General features: G+C 31.3%; 4 protein-coding genes across 13 annotated transcripts in view; 2 read left to right on the top strand and 2 right to left on the bottom strand.

Annotated features, from left to right (window-relative positions):
- The window catches only part of LOC116778176 (cytospin-A-like), a 31,248-nt gene extending 29,720 nt beyond the window's left edge, over nucleotides 1–1,528 (top strand). For all 9 annotated transcript variants that reach the window (XM_032672099.2, XM_032672100.2, XM_032672098.2 and 6 more), the window contains one exon: nucleotides 143–1,528. In XM_032672099.2, the coding sequence (XP_032527990.2) occupies nucleotides 143–232 (90 nt within the window). In that variant the 3' untranslated portion in view covers nucleotides 233–1,528. The remainder of the gene's footprint in view (nucleotides 1–142) is intronic.
- LOC116778182 (inositol oxygenase-like) lies at nucleotides 1,520–4,614 on the bottom strand. The gene is made up of 7 exons (XM_032672120.2): nucleotides 4,467–4,614; nucleotides 3,972–4,146; nucleotides 3,645–3,853; nucleotides 2,957–3,093; nucleotides 2,152–2,286; nucleotides 1,982–2,077; nucleotides 1,520–1,744 (listed from the first exon to the last, which is right to left on the bottom strand). The coding sequence occupies exons 1-7, from the start codon at nucleotides 4,482–4,484 to the stop codon at nucleotides 1,636–1,638; spliced, it is 879 nt and encodes a 292-aa protein (XP_032528011.2). The 5' UTR covers nucleotides 4,485–4,614; the 3' UTR covers nucleotides 1,520–1,635.
- A 4,070-nt stretch (nucleotides 4,615–8,684) lies between these two features.
- Nucleotides 8,685–12,865, top strand: LOC116778183 (inositol oxygenase). The gene is made up of 7 exons (XM_032672121.2): nucleotides 8,685–8,845; nucleotides 10,097–10,274; nucleotides 10,506–10,714; nucleotides 11,357–11,493; nucleotides 11,596–11,730; nucleotides 11,817–11,912; nucleotides 12,553–12,865. Exons 1-7 carry the CDS (start codon nucleotides 8,831–8,833, stop codon nucleotides 12,659–12,661), a joined length of 879 nt encoding a protein of 292 aa, XP_032528012.1. The 5' UTR covers nucleotides 8,685–8,830; the 3' UTR covers nucleotides 12,662–12,865.
- Nucleotides 12,866–14,938: 2,073 nt separating this feature from the next.
- Nucleotides 14,939–22,584, bottom strand: LOC116778179 (protein suppressor of white apricot). 2 transcript variants are annotated; one of them, XM_032672111.2, is made up of 14 exons: nucleotides 22,264–22,584; nucleotides 21,512–21,681; nucleotides 21,205–21,362; nucleotides 20,859–21,072; nucleotides 20,525–20,586; nucleotides 19,023–19,221; nucleotides 18,485–18,688; nucleotides 18,104–18,358; nucleotides 17,234–18,034; nucleotides 16,874–17,040; nucleotides 16,453–16,543; nucleotides 16,323–16,374; nucleotides 16,208–16,240; nucleotides 14,939–16,101 (listed from the first exon to the last, which is right to left on the bottom strand). In XM_032672111.2, the coding sequence occupies exons 1-14, from the start codon at nucleotides 22,458–22,460 to the stop codon at nucleotides 15,771–15,773; spliced, it is 2,934 nt and encodes a 977-aa protein (XP_032528002.2). In that variant the 5' UTR covers nucleotides 22,461–22,584; the 3' UTR covers nucleotides 14,939–15,770. The 2 variants fall into 2 exon arrangements, with proteins under 2 accessions (XP_032528002.2, XP_061382262.1); XM_061526278.1 differs by lacking the exon at nucleotides 22,264–22,584 and adding an exon at nucleotides 22,062–22,189.
- Nucleotides 22,585–22,587: the final 3 nt, after the last annotated feature.

Here is a 22,587-nt window from a genome sequence, read left to right as displayed (position 1 = left end):
ATGTAAATAAAAAACGACAAACAGATCCGTATAGCAGTATTTGAATCGAGTAACTAATATTATATTTCAAAGACGTCAAATTCAATCGTAATTTATACTTATGAAAATCCAGGTGCGATAATAAAATATTCTTAATTCACAGAATATCCAGGACATGATACAGCAGGAGAGACCCGACTGGCAGCAGGTGATGGCGTACGTTACCAGCATATACAAGCATTTTGAAACTTAAACCTTATTCTAATTGAAATAAGGATGTTAATCCAATAATCGATTTATATGCGCTTATAAACATTCGTAATACACTCTTATATATATCGTATTTCACTTGAATATTAGTTTTAAATTTGTTCCTCATTCGAAATATGTAATATCCAGCGAGTTATATTATTGTAAGTGAAAAAAAAATATTATAATATATAACATTCGTGTATTGAGTCTGATTGTAATTGATATGCCTTTGTATGGCCTTGAGGGAATTGATAGCCGTCTTTCCATTAAAGACTGAGTAAGTTTATGTGTTAGGAACTATCAGGGTTGGACAACATTCGGTTTTGGGAAACGTTTAGCATTTTAAAGTCGAGGTTGAAATTTATTGTAATGAAGTTAAAAAAAAAATGTTGTCTATTCCTGAATAGCTGGTAAAGTAGATATAAAATGTGTATGTCTGTTTGTACCAACGGCCCTGATTACAGTTCGGGACTCAACACATCTCACTATATGGAGTAGGAAGAATATTATATATTAACAATCTGCATTTATCTTACGTAAAACTTTCGATGTCTGTATCCAGTATGCTTTAATGATTGTGTGTATGTATGTTACCTATAATGTATTAAACACTGCACCGGTAATTTTTTTTTTTAGATATTTCGATTGAATGGCCTTTGGTTAGATGTAATTTCTAATAAGTGGATCCTAGTATTTGATTTTGGTATATAGTAAAAAAAAATACGTTGTTCCGTCTGTACGGTACGAGGTAAAGAGAAAATTATGTTTATTAAGTTAAATAAGGAAAACACATCCATTTGTTGTATTTAATGAATTACGTGTAGTTTGGGATATTTTTTATTTTTGACAAAAACCGTGTTCGTTTGTTGTATATTTTTTTTCGTAAGGTGTCAGTGTGTGATATGACTGGAGATTTATTAATGAATGATATTAGTAATAAAACACTTTAATTGTTTAGATACAATCCACATTTCATGTTATTCAGGTTTAAAAGCAGCTACAGGGAGAAATGGGAAGATATTACAGCATAAATAATTCTATGCGAGTTGTGCTTCTCTCTTTTTTTAATGACTGCTCGCTAGAAGTGAATATTTATAGATAAAATATCTCACCAAATTGTTAACTCCTGTGTTATAAGTTAAGACCATAGCCATGTGACGGTTGGTATGTATAATATCTATAAATATATTATACGGATCCTCATTTTGCACTGTGACTGTTGAAGCTATATAGAATTATATATTTTCTGATATCTGTACTGTACATATAGCTAAAATAAAGTTCCTGGTTTATTAAATGCGTTCTTTATTTAAAACAAATACCGTAAACATTACACGGTCATAAAAAATGCGGCCCTTAAACAATAATGCTGTGGTAAATATTATTCTCATTGTATAATGTAGTCTACCACTCCAATTCTCCTGGAATGTATTTGTCAATGAGTTTCTCGTAGTAGGGCCACAGAGCCTCTATGTCGGGTACCTCTGCACTCTTCGTGTACAAATCGTACTGGCTGAAAATAAAAACTGTCTTATAATGCCATATAAAACAAGAAAAGAGTTTTCATTAAAAAAAAAACGTAATAGAATGTGTAATATTGGTAAAAATGAAAAGAAAAACAATTTTGACAAAGTTTTAAGCTAACTTACACACGAATCGGTAGTCGGAACAGTGCTGAATATATATAACGCTTACATGTCCCGCATACATTCTAAAAGAGTCATTTTAAATATAAATTAAATGAACATACTTAAATTTAAGAACAGCTTCCTTGATCTTTTCATCACCTTCCTTCATGAAGTAGCTGTAGTCGCCGCCAGCATGCCAAGGATAGAACGAGTGGTAGCTACGAGAATAACATTAAGTTTAAACTTTTTATTTCCTTATATATATAAAATCTATAACAAACAAACTATTTACCGTATCATCCAAAGTCCCTCTTGAGGTAAGCTGGCTTTGTTGTGTTTCAGTACACGGTAGAGGTACTCGTCGTGTCCCCAGGACATAGTAAGCTCTTCGATGCCGCAATTCGGTTTGTATATTCCGTATTTAGTGCTGTAAATAAATTCCATTAAAAATCAAATACAATTTTATTGCCACTGACGTTATGAACATATGATTTTGTAAAATATAACCTCGTTTATTAAAACTGACGAAACGAAAACAAAACTAAAACATTGTTTTGTATTACAATGTATTTTTAATCTTCTTTATATTACATTACACCTCTATTTTTACATTTCAAGTCATCTTTATTTTTAAAGACTAAAAATAAAAACTCTTCTATATTTTCTTACATTACCAATTCCGTGAGTTACGTAAAAATATTTACTTCTTTTGGAGCTTGCCGTCTATACTATTGAATATTTAAATAGTTGAGACACTTGATCCATAAAGATGTATCTAATAATGATTTATTTATTGATACATGCGTTCTCAATTAAGAAGCGAACGTATGGAGCGGCTCTTTCACTTTCATACAACGATACACGCAAAATAATTTACGACACTTATATAATACAATATGGAAATTTTAAACAATAACGTTTAACATTCTATTGTGAACAGTGATAAATTATTTGGCTTGTTTATCATAACTAGTACGGAAGAAAAGGTGATATAGTGAAGAATATTTTTTTAAGGATATTCAACTAGACTCAATTCATTGATATAAGAATATTATATATGTAAAAATATTTCTTTTGTATATTGGATGAAAACTAACTTGTACTTAGGGTTGTATGTATCAGGGTTATCCTTGAAGCTATCATCACCACACACAATACTGGGGCCCCATTTACAGCCCATCGGGTACGTGTCTCCAACCACCCACCATTGTGGCTCGCCATAAAACACCAACACCTTGAAAATTTTAATTATTTCCAAATTATTTTTTGCGGTAACAATGAAACTTTTGTGGTAGCTACATTACATTCCTCAATTAATATCGTATAAAATTAATTTCACTTGATTTACTTTATATTGTAAAATATATTTATAAGGCTTCAATTATATTGTGATTCCAGGACTTTGTTAACTAAGTTTTCATATTAAAAAAAAAACCTAATAACGTTTTTGAACGACGACAACTAACGGATTCAATGAAATCAAATATTTCAGTCACTTAGTTTAAATTATGTTAGAAACATAAATATTAATTAAATTTAATATATCTTATAGATAGATAGTTATGTAAAAAACATACTAAAAATCTACTTTAATAAGTCTAAAATTTAATATTTCTAACTGATATAGTAATTCGAGAATAGCCAAAAATTTGACCTCTCCTATACCAAATAGATTTCCCTTGGACTGTATACAAACGTACTTTTTTAAAACAACTTATAAAGATTAAATTACAGCTTTTATCAAACAAAATAATAATATTAGTATCAAAGATATTGGCCTCATACTTTTCCCATATCATGAATAAGTCCAACTAGCTGGAACCAGTCATTATCAGGATGATCGCGTCGTATTTGTTCCGCAGTCTGGAATGCGTGTACGATATTCGGCAAGTCTGTATCGGGATCTGATTCGTCAACAAAATCGTTCAGTTTGATGAGAGCGTCCTTCACCGTTGACTTGAAGTGATCGAACTTCAGCCACTCATCCATCTTAGCTAAAAGGGTAAATAAACATTAGTTTTAGGAAGAAATATAATACAGGTCGGCATATAACACTGTTATTCAAACAATTAATTACTTCATCTGAGTACATAGTATATTATTTAGTATTACCTTTAACTAATTCGTATGTCTGATTTGTGTGCAAATCATAGTAGGTTTTGATTACACGCTGCTGTATAGCATCGTTTTCGTCAAATTCATAACTTCGGAACGCCTCTATAGGTTTTCCGTTGTAAACAGCCTCTGGACGAAACAGAACAGAGGGGTCCAGCAGAGAGGCTTTTACCTAAAAAAATAAATGCCCAGATTATAAAGAATAACCATTTATATTTATATCAAGCGCTATGATAATGAAATTGAAATAAATTACAAAATGTATATTACAAAAGATAATATTTTGAATACTCATAAAAAAAATCATTTATTTTAAACAATCGCTGATATATCATAATTAAAATAAAATCATTTAAAAATAGTAAAGTTTTTAAAACAGTTTTTTGAAAAAACGCTATTATAATTTGGAAAAAAAAACATTTATTTTAAAAAATCGCTGTTATACTATAAGTTAAAGACAAACACATACAAATAATAAACATAACATCTTACCGATTCTTTAAACTTCATTTTGGTATTTTGTGTCCTTCGTTCGTTGATGCTCGAGTCACACTGGACCTCGCACACTGAACTGATTCTTAAATGGTTAGCCGACAACGTAAATTATCGTAGGTCAGCCGTGGGTCACCCAGGGGGACTAAGATGTTATCAGCCTTATGCGTAATATTTGCGAATCTCATGTCATTATAAAATAATCGTATACGTTTTTAACACTATTATCAAATAAAAATATACATAAGGAACATTCAGCAAAATAAATATTTTGTTGATGTTTCATTTTTGGTTTATAAACACCATAAGAAAATTTAACATTTAATTATTTTAATGTTATGTAACATGACGGAAAATATTTATTAAATTATATTTTTTCGTTATCAATTCATGTTAAATAAAATTAAACATTAGAATTATTTAATAGTAGAAGATACGTTGGGATTGATAATGGTTACGTAAATTTTAAAATCTCATGGCTAACAAAACGTATGTATTATTTAATATTTTTTGTAGATATCAGTATAAAAAACAGATATGGCTAAAAAGGTCCTACTGACCCTAAAACGGGATGTTATGTGATGAGTGTGACCTACCTATTAGTGACCCTATGAGGTGTTTTGTCTGATGCTCCGATTTACCAAAAAGGTTAGCGAACAGCTTATCGTCTAATTAAAAAGTTTTATTAGGTCGCTGAGATTTTGACTATAAATCAGGTATATTCTCAAACACCTCAATTGTTACATTATTTTAAGATAAAAGAGGCTTTTATCCGGAAACTCAATATAAAAAAGAAAAGACACCTTTATATTCATTTAATTTAAGATCCATGTATAATATTTATATCATTACATTGTTTTGTATTCAAGTATTGTTCATTTGTTTTTTTTGTGAAATTTCAGAGGTATAATTCGTTGTCGTTCAGGTAATTATTATTTTCTCGTATCTAGGTCGTGCTAAGAATTTTTATTTTATATAACCCACTCCGAGAAATCTCCCCTGTTCCGGATCTTCCGCCTAAACTGATTACCTATCTGGGTTATAAAATATATTACAGTTAAGTTTATTTGCAATATGTACAGTAATGTTCAAGGGAAGAAGAAGCCAGGCGTAATTGAAATATCCTCACGAATTTACTTTTTGTTGTAAGAAATTCTAACGTCTATGATTTTAATAAAACTCTTTTGTCAAAGTTAGATGCAAGCGTCATAAAGGTGTTAAAGTTGTGGCTCTGGCTCGCTATCGGCTATCGCTATATCGCTATCTGCTGATTCGTCAGCTTTATTCCGGGATCGCAGCAGTTTTGGGATGATTCTAAAAAAGTCATCGGAGCTCTATAAACGCCTAAGAGTTTCCAAGAGACATACCCTGGGGAAATCCCACGATGACGTTTTTACAACACTTGCAAAAGACAAAGATGCCCCAGAGATAAAATCAAAACTTCAATTCCAAAAACAGTTTATGATTGGAGCAAAAAGTAACAGAGACGGGTTTGGATCAAGTAAGAAGACCCAAAATACGAATATATTAAAGTCTTTTATTCAGCAAGACGAGAATGCTAAATATAAAATTCATGCAATGAGTTTCGAGATGCAGAACGAGTGGTTAGACATAGGAGATTTTTGCATTCCAAAATGGCGCAACTTAATTTATGATTGGTCGCCAGCACTGCTAAAATTTTATCTCAATACGTTTCAAATGACTCTCCCAGATCCGAGTTAAGTAAGATGGGGTAAAAGTACCGAAAAAATTCGCTTTATCTGCTAGAAGGCAGTTTGAACTGCTAGGTATTTAAAGCGGCTTCGAATTGGACCATAAATGGATACTTATGAGAAAAAATACAAAATCCCTGAGGATATTTGTGCGTCGGCCTCCAGACTAGACACATTTACGTTCTTGCGAATATAAAAGCGCGTTGTGTTAATAGAGCTTACCTTGAAAAACAAATATCCCCACAGACCATGCCATCAAAGTCAATAAGTGTTACGAGCTCACTAACGAAATCACTGAGAATAGGTTCATCGTAGATTTGTACGCGGTACAGGTGGGAACGAGACGCATAACAGCTAAATCTCTCTACAACCTACTAAAAAACTTGGTCCTGTCAGGAACTAATACCAATTTATTCTTGCAACGTAATTTAAAGGCAGCCTTAGTCGATTGGTTTGAAATTTGGTTAGGAAGAGAGAGGAGCTTGGACGGTGGAGGTGAGCGTTGGACGCGCGTTCCATAGGGGCCCCTTAATGGTTATACATTTGGGCTGCAAATCCCAGGTGCTGTTGAAGTTTCTTTCCCTGCAACGCGATGGACCTGGCTCCCGCACGGTGAATCCATGGAATGATGAAGAGTTTCGTCTCATAAGAATAATATAAAATATATTTACCCTTTTATCTAGTGAAATAAAAATCTTTGCCACAATTAAGTAATAAAAATTAAATCATTTTAACCCGTTTAATTTGTAAAATTATTCATATAAATGTATTTTTATGTGCATCTAACTGTGTCAATGCCTTTTTCTAAATCAAATAAATGTGATGTTATGAAAAGCTTAGCACTCGTTCAATCAAAGGTAATTTGTTTTCATTCTGTTCGTTTAAAAGCATTTTTATTTTATTTATTTATTATTACTTCTACGTTCCAAGGTTGAATTAATCAAACAGGAAAAATCATGTTCAGTTAAGATATTTATATCTAGCATTAGAACGCAAAAAGAATTGTGATATATATTTTATTTCCTGAATAATTATTCATATATATTTTCTTAATGTCTTAAATTAACTGAAAGAATGAGCTCGTATTCTGTTCAGTATTTGAAATAATGTATAAGGTGGCCTTAGTTCAAGAGAAGGAATATTTTTCTCAGTATTTCAAATAATGTAAGTAAATTCATAAGCCATTTGTTTGAAAGAATAGACAGCTTGCTATTGTAACTAAAATGTTTTGTTATCAGAATGTAAGAACAATGCATTTTTGTGCTTTTAAAAGTAAGAATTTACAGTTTCTCTATTATATATAAAATTTCAATGTCATTCCTCTACCCTTTTTAGATAAGAGCGTCTATACATACAATTTTTATTATTCTTATTTAGAATTTATATTAAAAAAAATTATAATGATAGTTTTTACTGTTTAAATTTTTAAACTTTTAAACTACCATTAATAAAACTATAATACAATTAATTTTCAGTACTTTCGGTAATATCAAATAATCTACAAGCGTACCCGCTAGTCACAACATGTGCTGAAAATAAACATTGTTTATTATATATCTCGAGGGGATTTGTTAAATGATATGAAGCAATCGGCATCTTTAAACAAAGGGGACATATTATGACTTTATATCATTGAGATAATGTTAAAAGATTAAGTTGAACCAATTGTTATCTACGATGTTATTTCCTTTGCTGTTTTTTATCGATTTACCCCAACTCGGTAGCCACATAACTTCATACCGTATAAAAATGCGAGAGTTAATTTTCAATGTAATTCCGATAATAACCTCTTAGCACCTAAGCAATTAAACTGAAACGTAAATTAAACACTCTTAATGTCAATATGCAAATGGTTATTAAATTATTGTACCAAAGTTATTTTACGGGAATAAAATTAGTGCAGAGAATAATGTTTTTCACAATTAAGTCACGAACGAACGCGACTTGAATGCTGTTTTTAGAGTAACTTTATTCTTATTTCGTTGACTGTGAGGGATGTTTTTAATCAGTTAATTTTATATGATACGATAACTTTGACTATATGTATTATTAAATTTTTTAACGAAAACAAATCTTATTACACACATACTCCATTTATAATCACTTTGAATATTGTTTTATTAAATTTTATATACAATTCTCTTTAAAACCACCATGTAACATGTAAGTGTCAGCATACGCAATTTTTGCATTTCTGAAGACCTTAAGAATAGAATTAAGTGATAAGATTAGGTAGTAATCCTAGTTTATGTCAGTTATTTGTCCAACGTAACTTGTAATCTAAATACAAAGAAAATTTGAGTTCTATCTAAGGTTTTTTTCTTTACATTTTAAGATTTAAAATTAATTGATGTAACCACTGCTCTTGTTAGAAGCGGTTTTAATTTAAATTTGAAGGTGCAATTACATATATTTGTATAGTGTATACACATGCATTATATATATGCATGCATAGTGCTATAAAACTTATAACACGCCTAGCTTATCCTCGGTAATCGCGCATCGTATAGGACATAATAATCCCTATTTATCTATTGATATAAACGATCAAGATCTCTGTGCTTCTATAAAAGAATTGAGATGACATCTCGTCGCTCTAAACAAGTGTTGGTTTCCTGAAAGTTCTAAGAGTTTTATTTAAAGTCTTATACAATGGCAGCCGAAGTTGTAAGTACCTAAACTTATATTATTCAATACAGTTTCATTAACATAAATGTGTTTGAGTCTGTATAAAAAATTTTGTTGAAAATATAAATTTTCTACGACTGGATTTGTTTGAAACGTATTCTTGAATAATATTAACGACTGAATGTAAATTTAACTTTGTATTGATGCAATTTTTTTTGGACACAGGCTCCATTTTTATGAGTTAATAAGAAAAAGAACATCCTGCATCTCTTGCGTTTTTATATATTTATAAAACCCGTTAAATAAATTTTCAAAATTGCTCTAGTTAATAAATGTTTCCAAGCTTTCTTTATTTCTTTCTTATTTATCTGCTGCAACTTATTGATGGGAGATGTATAAAAACATATGTTTGAACATAAATTTTTAAACAAAAATAAATATTTTGAAGAATGTTATAAGGAAATTCAAAACTGTTATAAGAAAAATTTAGGGTCGAAAAAATATGTAGGTACCTTAATTTATTTTTAAGTATAAAATAATATTTCAAAATAGGTTTTTTATGTAACTAAAATGAAAACAAAATTCTTTTTTGTCGTGTTCTTGTGACGCTAAAATTGAATAACTATAATATATTTCACTTAAACTTAATATTAAAATTTAAGAAATTACATTCCATCCATTATTATTATTTTAGATATTATAATTACAAGAAAAAAGTATAAAAATAGCAAAAATAAAGAAAGTAAGAAAATAAAGGTTATGCTTTTAATTAGGTAATATATACATTCTTGGTTTTAACCAGCTAATGAGTATATTCCTTTATAAAAGAACCTAAATAAAAGCGAACAAAATTGTTTCTAACTAGTAGTTAAATAAATCTATCTTCATAAGTTAAATTGTACATTTACTTTGTTTCACAGTTTATTTTTTTATTAAATTTTTATTTATAGTACCTAAACTATTGTAATAGAAAAATTTCTTGTAACTTTTATTTCTAGAATATGTAAATATCGGTTTATTCAGTGTTTGGGTAACATTTATTACAAGTACTATGTTAATGAGATCTAAGACTTTAGCGAGTATTCATTTAAATTAAAGTAATATTTTCGAATTTGCTACTTTTTTTTTTAAATTAACAATGATCACGGGCAGCGTGATGAAAATGACATTTTCGGAAACTTCGTTAGTATGTAGTTAAAATAATAAAAACCGCGTAGTAAATTCATAAATATTAGTTTTGTTTCAGTAGGTACTTATTTACATACAATTTTCCGTCTATCTTATTTGCAGAAAACGCAATTGTCGATGATAGATCCGTCGCAGCTTCTACGCCCGGAGCCAACCTTCAACGACAAACCAATAGACGCCTTCCGCGACTACTCCGTCGACGAAAACGATCCCATCAAAGAACGAGTCCGCAAGACCTATTATGACATGCACACTTATGTTACTGTGGAACTCGTTAAGGGTATGTCAATTGTTATTTATTGATAGACAGACTTAATTTGAACCTATAACAAGGATTATTTTACTAATTAGCGAGAACGGATATGATTGAAATTGAAAATTACTATTAAATATGTTTTTCTTAATAAGAAAATTATATTGACAAAAAACTTCTCCTTAATATTTTGATAACTTAGTGCTTTTCATATTTCCTACATGGTATAAATTTATTTAATTCATATACTAAATGAAGAAAAACGTGAGAAGTGGCTCAAGTTCAACCACTTCAAGTCAACGGTGAAGGACGCTCTCATCAAACTGAACGAGCTTGTGGATGAATCAGATCCCGATACAGACTTGCCGAATATCGTACACGCGTTCCAGACTGCGGAGAGGATCCGAAGCGATCATCCTGATGATGACTGGTTCCAGTTGACGGGACTTATTCATGACTTAGGAAAGGTAATCGCAAAATAAACTAAAATTAACAATAGATTGGTTCATGCAGGAGCTATAATCTAAACCAAAACTTAAGACCCATAAGCCGTCACAAGGAAGTAAAGCCTTAATAACACTCTAGCTTAGCACTCAATTTCGATGACCCCGATGTCTGAAAGTGCAAATGTACCGAGTGTTATTGTTTAAACAAAATATTTATTATTTATCTTTAAAATTGACTGCTAAACTTAATCACTGGGTTGTTAAAAGTTCATAGAAAAATATTTTATAAAAAATTCCGTGACCTCTCATAAAAATGGTCAAAAGATAACATTGTGACTCCTTGAACTAACAGAAAGTCAATGGTAACTAACGTAATTCTGTTTTATGTTTGGTGTTTATGAACCATTGACTTCTGTCAGATAATATCTTTGGAATAAGAACTTCTATAATTTTTTTCCGAACAATCAAACAATAATTAAAACCTCTCATTATTAACACAGTAATTTTCTAAGCTACGTTTATTTATATATAAAATAAAAATACATAAAATTCATTTACTATCACGCGGACCTGCTTCTATTATCTTGTGACCATGAAAAATTTATTGCACCCAAACTCTTCATTAATATATTAATTTACATAAGCAGTCTTTTTTAAATCAAGGTCATGGCGTTTTACGACGAGCCGCAGTGGTGTGTTGTGGGAGACACTTTCCCCGTGGGTTGTAAATGGGCTGATTCCATCGTGTACGGACCTGAAAGCTTCAAGAATAATCCGGACACTTACAATCCTAAATACAAGTAAATTCATGCCATTTATCACTTTTCCATCTAACTGTACCGATATTAATAAGCATAATAAATAAATCATATAATAATTATCCTCTTCCATGATTTTTAAAGCACAAAATATGGCATGTATAAACCGAACTGTGGTTTGGATAACCTGCTGATATCTTGGAGCCATGATGAGTACCTTTATCAGTTCCTTAAACACAACAAGTCCACTTTGCCTGAAAAGGCGCTCTACATGATCAGGTAAGAGGAAGTTTAGTTTGTTTTATATTTATGCTCTCGTTGCACTTCAGTGGCAAATAGTAAAACTAATATTTTATTAATTTCAGATACCATTCTCTGTACCCCTGGCACGCTGGAGGAGATTACCGTCATCTGACCAATGAGAAGGACGAAGACATTTTAAAATGGGTGCTTGAATTCAAGTGAGATATTTTACTTTTTATGCTAAAGGGGGCAAACGTGCAGACGGCCTACCTAATGGAGGTAGTTACCGTCGCCCATGGACACTCAAATCATAGTTTTGCGGATGCGTTGCCACACTTGATTAGGAAAGAGGGAGAGGAAAAGGTGTAAAAGGAAAAGGGCTACCGGCGCTCTCACTTAACAAATGATATGAAATGACTATTTCACGCCGATCTTCTGCGAAAGGGTTTATTTCCAAGGTCGAACCAACCCATGTTCGAGCTGTAGTAACTTGACAACAGCTAGGCTCTACCAACTCTAAAATATATAGCAGAAATCTTTTTAAGTATAAAGTTGAATTATATCTTTTTTGTTACGTAGATAAATTTTCACGATCACTGCGTTCATTATTATTTCAATAAAAATTAAACCATAAATAGCAAAACAAATTTATTGAGTTAAGTACTACTTTCAATATACAAAGCATACAAACTATTTACTGTTAATTATAGTTGTGTTGTTATGAACTACTTTTAGTATCTAGACAAATATTTTACGCGATCAATAATAAAGTGTTTACTTTAAGATCAACTGATGAAATTTCTCGTTTAGAGCCTCATATTTCATTTAAAGGACTTAACATATCAATTTCTTTTACAGCAAATATGACCTGTACACTAAAAGTGAGAATGTACCCGATATTGAAGCTCTGTGGCCGTATTACGAGAAGCTCATTGAGAAATATATTCCCGGAGTCTGTGAATGGTAAAACTAACCATTGAGCTTCTACAAAATACAAACTTGGAACATTATTTATATATCGTTATAAACTTTGATAATTTAATCAGCGTATAATCCATGTAACTTAAATATTTATTATTATATTATTATATTCAAACTGGATACAAAAATAAGAGTGATGTCTACTGTGTATTCTTGTTTACTATTCCATGAATAAAATTGTTAACTTTTATTTTAGTTTTTTTTTTATCTATGAAATTCACGTTCAATAATAACAAAGATATCTACTATTGCATTTATGAAAGGCCAAGAGTTGAATAGAATTTGGTTACTCAATAATTCAATTTGGTGTGGTAAAAACACTTAAGTTTACTTGTTACATGTGATAATAATAAACATGTCTGGCATTTATTTGTTTTGTATAATTTGTACTCATACTGCTTTCTTCATGGATTCATAGGTTAAAATTTAACACGTCTATGGTTAATACAAGGATTGTCACTTTTTTTAAAACTGTCAATCAGGCAAATTATTAAAAAATTTGGATGTCTTTGCATGAATAATAGATGTATATAGATCTTAATCCGAATACTCCTTTTTTACGGTCAGTTTATGCATGTCTTGACCCATAGGCAATGCACGTTTCGGGCCCTCCCCACCCTCTTCTAGCTGGTTATGTGGACCTAAATCTTTTAAGAGGTGGAAGTTGACATCATTCCTGACTGATTTGACTAGAGAAACTCGTATCCTAAACTTAAGCGTTCTCAAGTGATTGGCCTTTCAATTTGTTTTATAAAAATTACCGATTTTTTATCGATTGCCCTTTTTTTTCTCAACTTTTTTTTTATGTTATATATATGTACAAGATTACTTGCTTTATTATTTTAAAAAATACACTGTAAGTAACTATACAAACTGAGTCGTAGTAGAGAGTCAATTGTTAAGAGATATAAATAAATTAAAAAAAGTTAATTTTTCTTTCTAAGATATTTAAAATAAAGTCTATGATAGATTTACTGCAGATGTACTATAAACTGTCTACTGATCTTCAGCTGTCCGATAAGGTATACCATGCTAGGGTATTGTTAGGATTTCGAAGAAAACTTGACGAATCTCGTACTTGGATGAGTCTAAATTCGATCAAGGCGGGATAAGTAGTTATCATAACGCGTATTATTGTGCCCCAAAATATCAATAAATTCCAATTTAAAAAGGATAAATAGTTCACAGATACGTTTCAGTCTTAACGTGTGGGTGGGAATAATTTCCAACTATTTGATTGAACCTTACTTTCTACCTCAAAATTTGGATGGTGAGAACTATGAAAAAATTATGAGACAAGATTTATATACATCTGTCATAGCATTTTCTTTTTATTATCTGGCAAAAAAAATTACTATTTCAAATTTATTTATTTCTCTTAACAATTGACTGTCTACTACGATTGAGTTGGTATAGTTACTTACCGTTTTATGGTTTAAAATTATAAAGCAACTAATCTTCTACATACAAATAGCAAAAAAAAAAACACAAAATTTAAACAAAAAACACAAAAAAGGGGCATCGACAAAGAAATCGGTAATTTTTATAAACGAAAATCTAATTTCCTAGTCAAATCGGTCAGAAATTATGTAAACTACCACCTCATATAGAATAAGTCGACTTAACCTGTAAGCCTGCATACTTCACGCATAACACAACATAACAAATTCATTCATAATTACGCTGTTTTTACTACTACCTACTATCTTGGTATGTATATAACTACATGATTCAATAAAATCATTAAATCAACAGAAAATAACATAATATTTGCGATTTTATATTAAAACTCATACTATACTGGTAAGCTTCTATATAAACTCTTTTTACTACTACAATACTAACTTTTTTTAATACAAAATCGTTCAATACATGAAGAAGTCAAAGTTAAATATCCTTTTATCCGGAATTTCAATATTTTTTTTACTTTTTATGAAACAGAATTTTTTCTTTCCGGGGCTCCTAATATATGTGCCTAATTTATAAAACGGTCCTACTTTTAATTATTGTCTCAATAAATATTAAAAATATGTGAAATAAAACAAGTCTCTGTAATACGAATTTCAACATATGTATTTCAAGAAAGTGATAAATACAACTGTGGTAATCATCTTCATATAAGTTGTTTACAATTTGAAATAGGTCTTGAATATTTTGCATCACAAAACTATGTAATCCTTTATGGAGCCTACAACTACACTGTAAATTTTTCTTACAATAGATTCTAAATGGTGTAACAGTAACGGAAAATAAAATATAGTCATTAAAAACATCACATTTATTATACACATACATATGTTTTGTGCAAAAATGCAACATTGACACAAATGTACCCAATCGTTCAGAAAGAAACAAAGTCATTATCCGTTCATTATACTCCAAGCTTTGTTTTCTTGGAAACAAACAAGAAACATTCGAATTAGAAAAAAATTGAACAAAATATATACATTCTTTCAAAATCAAAAAAATATAAAAATGTCTATTAAAAATTCATCCTTAGACTTCAAAATTTACTCTAAACTACTAAATCTACTCGCCACAACAGATGACGCCACTAGTGAGCTGTTACATTACTAAATTTCTACAACCCTTACAGAATATAATATGTATATACATACAATCATGAAGTCGGGCTGTAGCAAGTACTAAATCTTTATCTCGTCGAAGTTAACAGAATCTTAGAATATTTTCTAATTGATTTTATTTATGCATTGAAACAACAATGATATAAATAACATTCTTGTTTAATTTAATTTAATATATCTTTGTTGTGTTGAAAAGATTGAAATAGATAAAATATCATGAGCTATGTACATTAAAGTTACTCAAAAAAAGAATACAAAATAAAAATATATATTTATGTAAAAAATACATATATATATATATATATATATATATATATATATATATATATATTCCCGTCAATCGCAATTACAATAAGCAATAAATGAAACTTAGTCACAAAAATATAGTTTCAGTAATATAATAATAATAATGATGATGATTCTATATTAATATTTGAATTTCTTTAAATTTATTAACAAGCATTTGTCTACGTGTATGTAATTTACAGCAACCATGAATTTTTGAATGTCTTAATTTGATTTCCCAGCTACGGTTTGTTCCGCATTGTTGTCACTTAAGCCGGAGTCATTATTACTATCGCTGGACCACTCTCCCTCGCTGTACTCTCTATCTCTCTTTATGCTCTTCATACTTTTCTCTCCATCGGAATTATCTTTTATTAAAAGCTTCTCCTCTCTTAATCTTAGTTCTTTTGTGGGGGACGAGTTCCTTAGCTCCTTGAGTGTGTTCGTTATATCGATGTTAATTTGCTGTGGCTTTTCACCTATCTCTGTGTCTCTCGTTTTTTTCTGGCTTTTAGAGGAATGGCTTTTCTCTTTCCTTCTCTTCTTCTTTTTGGAACTGCAATGAAGTTTATAATATAATAGCTTAGTTTGTGTAACTTCAATTTGACTTCTTTTAAACTGTTAGTGTATTGTGTATATGATCAAAATCTTATTGATCTTACCCTGGTCCATCTGAGTCTTCCTCTTCTGAAGACCTGTCAAAAAATAATAATTAATGAAGTTACATTTATAAAATAGTCAATGATACTTTTGGATAGATAGGGTTTTTTAACAAACCTATTCTTCCTTCTTTTGTTTTTCTTGTATCTGTCGGATTCTTCTTCATAATCTGTGGAAGATATGATATTATCGATAAGAAAACTTTTTTTTATTATTAATATTGAATTATCATTAAACAATCATAAACCTCTTTTATCTCGTTGCCGTCGTTTCTCTCTTCGCTTCTTCTTTTCGTCTTCCTCGTTTTTCTTTTTGTACAATGATTCTAATGTGTCAACCTAAATGTTAAAAATAAGTAATATATAACACATTGTTCACGTAGAATACCAAATTAAGGTTATTTAGTAAGTTGTCGGTATTACAATTTACAGAATTTACAGGATTGTAACAAAATTCACTGCGGAGGTGATAAGTTAATAATAATATAAAAGTAATTCTAACAAGTAATTATGAATCTCCATCAACGAAATCGATCAAATTAAAAAGTAATAAATTTTATTGTCAAGAGATTAGTAAAAGTGTTTTGTCTTCTCAGTAGATAAGAAAAATGTGTGAAGAGGAATATTCAAATATTCAGATGTTTTGATGAAGCTGTATATGGCACATACCATGGCGCTGGCTAGTGAGGAGTGCGGTAGAGTAGCGGTCGGTGGGCGAGGGTTGCGGTCGGTCCCGTGGCTAGTCCTCGTGCGGGAGGAGGACACACGTCGGAGGAACTCCGCCGCACGGCGACGACGCTGCTGCTGCTTGCAACGATCCGCCTCCGTCTCTTCGCCTTTAAACAATTCATTCATATATATAGTGTAACAAAATAATAGTAGTGTCAATACATTTCAGTGTCATTGCTGTGAGTTAAAACCTCGGAGTAATATTTTTGATAACTCGATTTTATCTATATGTAAGTAAGTAAGTAAATATTGTATTGTATTATATAAACTTTAAATTTATTTCTGTCTGTAATAACATACCTCTGGAGTCGGATTGCTCGCCGGTCAAATCAATCATTTCATCAGAATTATCTTCTAATGATATAATTTCTGTTTCTATGGCGTCTTTATATTTCTTTCTTTTTCCATCCCTGTCACTCTCTCTGTCTCTCTTTCTCTCGCGTTCTTTGTCTCTGTCATCATTTCTCCGATCGGATCTTCTCGATTCCCTATCATTTCTTGATCTATAATCCTTTTTTCGATCTCTAGATTTCCTTTTATCTCTAGGGCTCCTGTCTCTAGGACTTTTATCCCTAGGACTCTTATCTTTAGGGCTCTTATCTTTAGGACTCTTTTCTTTAGGACTCCTTTCTTTAGGACTCCTTTCTTTAGGACTCTTATCCCTGGGACTCTTATCTTTTTCTTTGGCCCGTTCGACAACTTTTTTTTCCGGCGAATTCTCCTTTTTAATTTCAGCAGGGGGCTGTAAGACATTTTCTGTAATTTTTTCACCTACTTGAGGAACAACCGCTTCCTTAGGATTCTCACTGACTTCAGTAATTGCTTTGCCAATGTTGCAAGGTTCATATGTTTTCACTAAAGGCAGATTGTTGGCCTGTACTGCTTCCATTTTGTATACAACAATAGGCGGAATACTGTTACTGTTGTTAGTGAGATGTGTCTGCGGTATATTAGTGACTGGCACTTCCTTAGGTGCTTCACGTTTATCGGCTTCTTTATTTTCTTCCTCACCATCTGTGCTCGACTCGTATGGAAGTGCTGGCTTCGGGAGAATCGGTTCCGGTTCCTTATGTTTCTTTATTGAAAACGACACGGGGATTGCTAAAAAAATATATAATTGTTAACATTACACACAGATAAAAAATATTAATAAGTAAAAATCTAACCAACCTTTATCAATTTCGTTTTTATCCTTTCCATTTGGGACACCTCTTTTCTCAAGCATCAATTTCTTGTAGTATGGATGATATATATTACTGTCATCTAAGAATGTGAATCTCGGATCGTTTTTAGACCGAACAATTTTTTCGAACTCGTCACCGTTCCGCGCTACGTATGCCGCCATCTTGTCTATGACCACATGAATATCGTTCGGTGGAACTAACACATTGTCTTTGCTTCCTTGCTTAGAATTCTCTTCTGATTCTAAAATTAATCAAGTATTTTATAGCATCATATCAAATTTTTTTTATACCATTGATTTGTATAGCCAATAGACAACAAACTTAAACTGTGGTTATCTAAATGATAATGAATTTTGCATTAAATTACCTGATTCTTCGCTTTCACTGTCCGTGTTGTAGTTCTTCATAAGACTTAAACCGGTGGATTCCGTTGGAGATATGGTCGGTGCTGGTTTTTCAACTGTCGTCTGTGGCGTGTGTGCTTGTGTCTGTGGTTGTGTTAGATGAGCCATATACTGTGTGTAGTACGCTGCATACTGATGATGTTGCACAGTTTGAGGAATCGGTGGAACTGAAACAATTATAATATTTATTGAATGAAATTAAAAAAAAAAAAACAAATCTACAATAATTAAATGTTCAATTATGCTTTAGAACCTCATTAGTGTATTTTTAATCTTAATAAAGTAGATGACATTGACAGCATGTTTATTTTGATAACAGTATCTAATAAAACCAAAATTATAAGGACAGGACAATAAGTTTAATCAACTTTATACTTTGCAAAGCACATGTACATGTTTGTAGAGCAAGATTAGTTTGAAAATTTTCATAATATTGCTTATTCTAAGAATGTTCAGCTTAAGATATAGCAAGCAAGTATGATCAATGTATATGTATATTACCTGGTTCTCCTCTATTGTACATGACCGGTGCCTTCATGATATCAGCCCTTGGTAGCACAGGTTCAGTTCCCGGGGGCGCCACCTCGCCAGGTGCCAGGTCGGAGTACTCATCCAATGTCTCGCCCCTCATTTTTGATATCAGTAAAGTATAGTCACAATCTGCAGACGGCCTGTAGTGAATGCTCGGTATCGAAGGAGCCTGGAAAATTAAAATGTGTGAAATAAGAAAATTTCTGTCAATGGTAGTACAATATTAGGCACTATCATACAGTTTTCTGTTTTGTATTAAGGTTGAAATATCTTTTATTGTAACAAAAAATAAAATACCTAAGTGTGTATAAATTTTGTGTAAAAACTATACATTTATGTATTTTTATCTAAGGTATCTGTGACTAAATATAATGTTCGGAATAATATCTTGGAATTTCATTTTCAAGGTCATAATTTTCAACCTATAATTTAGCTGAAAACAAGATACTGGAATTAATTTTTTTTCATGCACTAGTACAATGTTTGTCTATCTCAAATTAAAGAGCTTAATGAGATATATATATATATATATAGTTCATTTCAATAGAAATGAACAATCTTGTAAGCAAACGTGATCACCTGATATTGACAGAGACTTGTCTATGCCCCTAGTGATGTGAGCACTCTTTAAGATACTTCAATCTTAATTATTATATTTATATAATTACTTGAATTTATTCATGTTTTATTAAGTAGTTATTAAATGTTATTTATATGTTCATAGTTACTATAGGATAGTAGAGTAAAGAGAACACAAATTTACCTATCTTTATAAATGAAATCCAATCATAAGCAATAACAAATTTCACCACTTAAAGGCCGATGCCGCGAACTATCCCCGCACATAAACGTTACAACAAAAACAGAATTGTGATGAATACACAAAGTCATTAAACTTCAAACAGCTTTATGAAAGCAGATTAAGAAAAAAGGTTTATTGTATACTTTTTAATGCTATTTATCTTAAGTTCCGCGTGCTAAAGACCAGGAAAAAAATGCAATTTTACTATTCTGGTTTAGCTGATGTTTATTACAGCCTGTTGAATACACTATGGTGTTTGTTATAGTCAGTTTTTTTAATATTTGTGAGTTGCTTATAGTTCAAATAATAATTGTTACAAATGTTTATTATATATTTATCTTTACAACACTGACTTTTCAAACACATATAGACTTTGATGAGTAAAAAAGGATCGTGTCAATTTGACAAAACAAAAGCAATACATTATCTTGTTCAAAATAAAATTATAAAATAAACATATTTACACAGTTGTATAATGATGAAAAGATAGTTGAAACTGTGGTGGGTTCATTGAGATGAAATTATTATCCTGATAGGTCCTGACTGACATTCAATTGTACGTAAGAATGGAGCAATTGTGGTCAATCACTTTGATTACAAGATTGCCAATCTCTATTGAAATGAACTATCTATATATAGAAACATGTATTTTTAGTATAATTTTACTCACCGATTCTATAACAGTTGATGCTAAGCTTGGATGAAGGTACTCCTCATTTGTTTCATGTTTTTCTGAAATTCAGCAGATTATTATGAAATAGGAGACAATTTGTTGCCAATTTAAAAACTTAATTTGTTATTGCTTAATAATTTTTTTTAATATATACGGATCTGACAGCAAAACTTGCACAACAATTGGTCTAATATTCTGAACATGTCACAACATGCTATGGGTGTAAAAGCTTTATTTTGATATTTTAAGCTAAACAAAAAACAGTTATTTTTGTACTTCAAAAATTCAGTACTTTCAATTTATGCCATTAATAAGATAAAATCTGATGTACCTTCAACAACCTCTGCCTTCTCCGGCCACTTTCCAGCTTTGACCAATGCTATAAGGGTCGTGTAGTAGGGATGTAGTGATGAATCTTTGTTGAGAAATTGAAATTGGGGATTGTCACCCTGTTTGGCCTTAATAAGAATTTCCATTTGGGTACCTTGATGTGCTATAAACTTGGCTGTCTTTTCAATAATTGCATTTTGCTTCTGTGTTGGAGGCTAAAACAGTAAAGTAATTTATTTGATTTAACTCAACCTTTTCATTAATATAAATGATTCACAAGAAAATGAGAGATTTATTTTAACAAGCTATAATCATATGTGTCTATTTAAACTTAATTATTGACTTACAAATTCTGTATTTGAAGGCAGCAGTTCTTTAAATGAAGCTGTAGGTTCAAAGGGCTCTTCAATTTCTACTGGAGGTTCAGGAGGTGTTTCAGCTGGAGCGTCATAGTTGAAGCCGACTTGACCATAACCTGCTGCATGGAGCCGTTTAAGCTCTTCCTCTATATATAAAAAGAATATTAGCTTATAACCATTAATAGTATATTAGTGATTTTTTATGAGGCTAAGGGTTTTAATTATGAAGTTATGTTGCATGTATATTATGTTATAAAAGAGAAAAAGTGAAGGTTAATTTATTTAAAATTAATACCCTTATACATTTCTTCCTCATCTTCATCAGTATGTAGGGCCCGGTATCTCTCCTCATCACAGAGCTGTTCCACATCCTGTTCAGATCTGGAAAGCTCCACACGCCAGTCGAAGCCACCAGGTGGAGCTTCTAAGGACACCAAATCATGGAGGGCCCCTCTTGCGTCATACCTGCCAACATAAATTTCAGCATAAATTCCAAGCCTTGGTTGTTAACATAGATACAATAGAAAATTTATAAAATATCCTTAACTATCCATTTATCCTTAATGTATACATGTATAACATTATGAATAAATCAGACATCAATAATATTTTATTCATTTTCATAGCTCTGTAGTATACCTAAAATACTAAGGAATTTCATATACTCAGTGTGATTGTATTTCAAATTTTGTTTGGCTGCCGTTACAGATGTATCTTATTAGTGACATCCTCTACCACTTATAAACTAAGACTTAAACATCACATCAGTTTTTCATATTGAACGTCGACATGGTAAATCACATTTATCATACATACGCAAGGGTACCTTTATAGGTTATACATACCACCGCTGGACGTCACCATAACTTTATGCATAGCAGCGACGCTCACGCGACAGCAGTGCGCCCTCCACGCCTGGCCACAACATTCAACATTTTCTGCGAATACTTAGCATCTTCCGAAAAATTAATATTTTCTGATTATTTACTGTACTTTTAAAACTTTAGCGCCACAGTTAGCAGTCTTATAGTTAAAAACATATCGAACCTGTCGATTTTCAAAGTTTCATCCCCCATCCACGGAATGAGATGCTTTCCTTGGTCAATGTGCAGAGCTTTATCATCATCCCTGAACAGTTTGCACGAATACCCGAACACGAATAACTCTTCTTTCTTCTCTCTGCTTGCATCACTCTTTCTTAGTATACCAGTTTCATTGTGATTTCCAGTCCATTTCAGAGACATTTTAACAACAAAATAATATTTCCACCAAATTATAATGCAATATTCACTTTAATTTCAAAACAGCAGAACGATCAACAACAAAAACTTCAACCGGCCATTTGCTTTTTGTCGTTGTCACAGAAATCAA

The sequence above is a fragment of the Danaus plexippus genome, chromosome Z (genome assembly GCF_018135715.1).
Source record: "Danaus plexippus chromosome Z, MEX_DaPlex, whole genome shotgun sequence".
Classification (NCBI taxonomy): Eukaryota; Metazoa; Arthropoda; class Insecta; order Lepidoptera; family Nymphalidae; genus Danaus; species Danaus plexippus.
This window is presented reverse-complemented; position numbering and strand designations above follow the sequence as displayed.

Excerpts from the sequence above, each read along its gene's own strand:
- LOC116778182 (XM_032672120.2), bottom strand. Across the intron at positions 3,854-3,971 it reads GACATACGAATTAGTTAAAG|CTAAGATGGATGAGTGGCTG; the intron begins GTAATACTAAAT and ends TTACCCTTTTAG. Across the intron at positions 2,287-2,956 it reads ACATACAACCCTAAGTACAA|CACTAAATACGGAATATACA; the intron begins GTTAGTTTTCAT and ends ATTTATTTACAG.
- LOC116778183 (XM_032672121.2), top strand. Across the intron at positions 10,275-10,505 it reads TACTGTGGAACTCGTTAAGG|AAAAACGTGAGAAGTGGCTC; the intron begins GTATGTCAATTG and ends TACTAAATGAAG. Across the intron at positions 11,731-11,816 it reads AAGGCGCTCTACATGATCAG|ATACCATTCTCTGTACCCCT; the intron begins GTAAGAGGAAGT and ends TATTAATTTCAG.
- LOC116778179 (XM_032672111.2), bottom strand. The coding sequence starts at position 22,460 with ATGTCTCTGAAATGGACTGGAAATCACAATGAAACTGGTATACTAAGA. Across the intron at positions 21,073-21,204 it reads TGCCTTCAAATACAGAATTT|CCTCCAACACAGAAGCAAAA; the intron begins GTAAGTCAATAA and ends TTACTGTTTTAG. Across the intron at positions 20,587-20,858 it reads GAAGGCAGAGGTTGTTGAAG|AAAAACATGAAACAAATGAG; the intron begins GTACATCAGATT and ends GCTGAATTTCAG.